The 5,306-nt window shown below is 39.9% G+C and overlaps 1 protein-coding gene across 1 annotated transcript; it reads left to right on the top strand.

The window, feature by feature from the left end:
- Positions 1-818: 818 nt before the first annotated feature.
- On the top strand, positions 819-1,677 carry SMIM13 (small integral membrane protein 13; the record flags this gene model as incomplete). The annotated part of the gene is made up of 2 exons (XM_010075971.1): positions 819-904; positions 1,484-1,677. Coding segments are annotated over 2 exons (280 nt in total), but the record flags the coding sequence as incomplete, so codon positions are not given.
- Between the last annotated feature and the right edge of the window lie 3,629 nt (positions 1,678-5,306).

Raw genomic sequence — 5,306 nt, 5'->3', positions numbered from 1 at the left:
TCACAGACAAGTTGCATTCCTGTTCTATAGCTCACGGAATCACAGAACGGTTTGGGTTGGAAGGGGCCTTCAGGATCATCCAGTTCCAACCCCCTACCATGGGCAGGGACGCCCTCCACTAGCCCAGGTTGCTCAAAGCCTCATCCAGCCTGGCCTTGAACCCCTCCAGGGATGGGGCATCCACAGCTTCTCTGGGCAACCTGGGACACTGCCTTACCACCCTCACAGGAAAATATTTCTTCCTCATATCTAGTCTAAACCTCCCCTCTTCCAGCTTAATACTGATATCCTATCACTACACTCCCTCTCCTTCTGGAGAGGGCCCACATTTTCCCTAGTCTTTTATCATGGATGTACCTATAGAAGCTTTTCTTGTTGCCCTTGACCTTCCTGGCCAGATTTAATTCTGTCAGGTCTTTAGCTTTCCTAACCTGATCCCTGGCTGCTTGGACAGGCTCTGTATTCCCCCCAGGCTACCTGTCCTTGCTTCTACCCTCTGTAGGCTTCCCTTTTTTGTGATGGAGTTTGTCCAGGACTTCCTTGTTCATCCATGCAGGCCTCCTGGCATTTTTGCCTGACTACTTCTTTGTTGGGATGCATCGTTCCTGAGCTTGGAGGAGCTGGTCCTTGAATATTAAGGGAGACCTTTTAAAACAAAGATTCTGTTTTAGGTTTAGATATATTTATATCTGCTTTTTTAAGTTCTTTGGCTGACTGTTAAAAAAATACTTGCAAAAGAGAGAGGAGGAGCTGGATCTTAAATATTTTTCAAGAGAGATTTTAGAAATGTGACAATCTCAACTCTTTTATTTGCATAGTGTTGGGACCCAGAGCATTTTGGCGGTAGAGCAGAACACAAATTTACCAGAGAATGTTAATTTTACTTTAATAGGATTTGAGCATGGTGAGGGAACGCCTTGAATGTCTTTTAGTGAACTTGATAAAGAAGACCTTGTGCATTTCATAATGATTTATTATAGAATATGGTATTAATGTCAAGATCTCCACAAGTGTGCTTAATAGCAGTTATGTAATTCAGCTTTTGAAATACGACTTTTCAGAATGTGTTTTTTGAGTGACGGTAGAAACCCCAGTGCTGCCTTTTTTCAGTGTCTGTGCCATGAATCCCGAGTCCTTGTGTTCAGCATAGAAATTCCTTTTCTCCTGACAGTTTAGGCCTTTATGCAGTAGTTATCACCCACCTACTGCTTGCTGTAGCAGTACAATTCGGAATGTGTAGGTCCTTGCCTGGAGCTTAAATGTTTGCTTCCAGATGAGGCCAAATTTTATCAAATCGAATTGTATTTCTAGGACTGTAGAAAGGAGTTGGTGTGTTGCGGAGGGGTGTTGGAGTTGAGAATTGTCAATCAGAGAGTGGGAGCTGATCAAATTTCTTCTCACTTTTCTGGTATACTTTGCCTGAGAGCTGACTATCAATTTATATGAAGTAACTAAGCAGTACCTTTTTCTCTTTCTCCTGCAGGCTGGTACGTGGTTTGGCAATTGTTTTTGTCTAAATTCAAATTCCTGAGAGAATTGATAGGTGATACGGGGTCCCAACAAGGGGACAACGAGCCTTCAGAGACTGAAGCTGATCAGGAGCCTCCACCCTCGCCTCAGAGAGGTAGACAGAAATCTGCTCGGCAGCGAAGGGCACCTACAGAAGACACAACTTAATGTACTTCGTTGAACTTCTGACTAACTATGAATGGTTAAGCACCTCTGCACTGTGTTGTTCAGTGGTTTGATCTTACTGAAAAACTGACTTAAGAGGTAATGTTAATACCTGTGGACCTTTACTTCTGAACTACCAATATATGCTGCTTTGGTAGAGGTTCAGGGAGGGCTTCAGCAGCAAGTCATAGAATACTGGAAAAAAGGAGGAGTGGAGAGAAATCTCCATCAGAAAAAATGCTGAGCTGCTGTAGCTCCTGTCTCTGCACACAGACTAAAACCAGGTCCTGGACCATAGGCTTAGCCTTTGCATTAGTCTGAACATAGTAAACATTTCAGACTTAAAATGGTTTCTAAATGATTTTTTCTTTACAGCAGTGTAACTACATATAGTGAAATTGAGTTTTATTTCCTTAGCTATATATGAATATATATTTTTTCTTCAACCTTGAGAATGCATGTGAACTTGAAAAATGGTTGAAAGAATACCCTGCTTTAGAAAGTATTCTAAAGTGAGATTTTAGTTAAGTTCTTATATAAAACATAAATGAAATATGAAAAATCAATATTAAAATCACATGATTTGGAGGTTTTTGTTATCTCCTTTTAAAAAAAAGGAAAAAAAAAAAAGGAATCTGGTGGTAAGACCTGTTTTCTTGGTTTTGGTATAGGAAGGGTTACAGGTTAAACTGTCCTGCTAGGTTTCTGGATGTTTTTCCTGAACCTTTTACTCTAAGTCCAACTTGTATTGGAGAGGGGAAGGTGCCTAGGTTATATACTCACTGTGTAGTATTCCAAAGTGTCATCTTTGGGTTTTTTTGGCTACTAAGCACTTCTGTAGTTCACTGTGTACACTGTTATATCAGGTATATGGTACCTGATGTACCTTCTTTCCTGGAACCAGTTAAGGCATTCTGACCAATTTGGTAGACGTCCCTGTAACACTTTGATAGTGTTATAGCAATGAATTTGGTACCTCATGTTTGCTGGAGGACTTACTGATTTTTACCGGTAATAAGCAGTTGCTCCTGTTTTCTGTGAGAATGAGTTATACAGCTATTTTTGCCATTGCACTTCAGAATGAAGAGCTCCACTTCTGTTTATCTAGCAGCTCTGAAGATGGATGCATGAGAGAAAGAGGAGCAACATGCCTGTACCACCTCTGATGTGTGTATGAGAGAGAACTACCAACATGTCCTGTCGCAAACAGCTTCAGTTTTCTCTCAAAGCTTGGATATGTGGTGGTGTTTGGATCATTGTTCCCTGTATAAAAGCTGTTAAACAGGACTACAAAATTGGTCTTGTACTTTTCAGCTGTTAAGAAGTTTAAACCTATGACTTCGAAACTCATGGTTTGGTTCATTTATGTGGCTAAAACCATCCATGTGAGCTTTTCTGTCAAGGAGGCCTACATTTGGGAAAGGGCACTCTTTTAGTGCCTTTATGTTTTGTCATCTGTGAATACTGCTCAAAAGCTAATGAGAGCATTCCCTTCATAATATGATCTGTATGTTTCTGTAGTAAAATAGGTCAGATCAGTCCTGACCTTGCTTTGGAGCCTAAAAGTCTTTGTTTTGTTTACAAGCATGTATGGGTAAGCATGCTTTGTATGACAGGGTTACATTTTCAAGCATGATTAGGCAGTGCTATGCACATATCCTTTAAACACATATAGAAATATTTATAGTCTCCTTCCTCAATCCTGCCTGCTGGCAAGGGAATGCCTAATGATGGTGTGTTTTTTTTTTTTTAATTAGTAAAATTTCCATTTATTCAAACTGAGCAAAAGCAATCAGATTCTATTCCCTGCTGCTTTTGGTTGTTTGCCTTGCACAATTTAGCGTCACAATACTCTTGTGACTGCGTGTCTTTTCACACAATGAGTTTCAGTTTAGTACTGCTAACCAAGTACTGGTACATTTTTCTTAAGAAGCATCTTTAACATCTCTGTCTTGAGCTTTGCTAATGTAGGCTTACAAATATTTTTTTTTTTTGTACTGACATGGGAAGCTGACACTCCACTTTTACCTGTAGTGCACCGAAGATGGCAAAAGGCTGATGCTTTTAGTATCCCTGGCTGAGATAAGTAACAGTTAACTCAGTCTCTGCTTGTAGTAGCTGTGAAGAAATGTGAAGTTACAGCAATATACATAGCTAGTCACAGGGTAGCTTGTAAGCTGCAAGAATCAAGACTCTGGAGCAAATTAATGAAGGAAGAATCCACGTGGGTTTGAATGCTGACACTGATCAAATATGCAATAAGATGGATGTGGAACCTCTGGTTAGCTCACCTGCTCTGGCCAAACAACTTCCTTCTCCCTTCCTTGCTGTATGTAGGTGTACATTTCACTCCCCACTGTTATTTTCACTTTTTTTTTAAACAGCTGATGCTATTTTTTAATATTGCTGTGACATAGCTGCCAATAATGCTGTCTGCCTAGTGCATAACTTGAATGATCTTACTAGCAGCAGGCTCAATGGCGCTTATTATGTGGCTTGGAGAATCTTGTAATGCTAATGTAAATGCATTAACTTTTCCTGAAGGAGTTTGTAGTAAAGTATTTGTTCAGGGCACTTCATGCAAAACTGTAAAATCGAAGCTGTACGTGTGGAAGCATACTTGTGATGAGACCTGGGTTGTGATTGCTGGCAGTCCAATATACTCATGTCTTTGAATATTTTTACCAATGTACTTCTGAAATGTTACTGGAGGGTAAGCACTTAACTTTGAATTGACCCATTCAAGTCTGAAACCTTATGAAGGCAGCAGGTTACACAGTTGGTCTTGTTTTGTTTAGTAGGATCTATTTTTAAAACTGTTTATTGCCTTATTGTTGCAGCCATTCTATTGAATGTATTTTGGGTTCTTATTTTAAATATAGTCATATCACCTTTGTTCAGGGGATGTGTAACTTTGAACAAGCATACTGATGTTGTATGTGACAGTTGATTGAAAACAGTTACTGCAATGGAGGCTAGAACTAACACAGTGTAGACTGGTGGAAAAAAATACAAACTCTACTGCTAAAATTTGAGGAGTGTAAACAATTTCGTTCATGCAGAATTGCATACTTCAGACCTCTTAGGGAGCCACTAAGGTTGTTATCGTGGTGATTTCATGTTTGCCCATGAGGCTAATTCTATGCAGTTCATCCACGAAGCACTGCTGCTGTAGCTATTTGCAGTAAATGCCATATACTGCGCTGCAATTTGTGAGCAACTTGCTGCTTAATATCAGGTTTGACACTGAACTAGACCTGTGTATGTACTTCTGTTTTGTTTGGAAATGACCAGCATCAAGAATGTGTTCCATGTGGTCATTTGCTTCGTCAGTGTTACAATACTGTACCTAAAGCTTCTGTGGTTGTCTGTTTTCATCGTTAACAGTTCTTTTAACTGACTGCACAGACAGAGAATAAAGTAACCAGACTTGATATGTGTATTTGACCTGAGTGGTTTTCTGACTTTTTTTTTTTTGAATGGGATTTTGCCTGTCGAGTAAGACTTCTTGTCCTGAGTGTGCAACACTACCAAAGAAGACTTTTCAAAAAGTCATGTTCTACCTGGTGTGATACCAGTGTCAGATTCTTGTTAAACACATGCTTGCTCTCCTGAGCAAGTACCTTGCTTTG

Source organism: Pterocles gutturalis, unplaced genomic scaffold, assembly GCF_000699245.1.
Source record: "Pterocles gutturalis isolate BGI_N339 unplaced genomic scaffold, ASM69924v1 scaffold6908, whole genome shotgun sequence".
Classification (NCBI taxonomy): domain Eukaryota; kingdom Metazoa; phylum Chordata; class Aves; order Pterocliformes; family Pteroclidae; genus Pterocles; species Pterocles gutturalis.
Note: the sequence above shows the minus strand (reverse complement) of the source record. Positions and strands in the feature narration are given on the sequence as shown.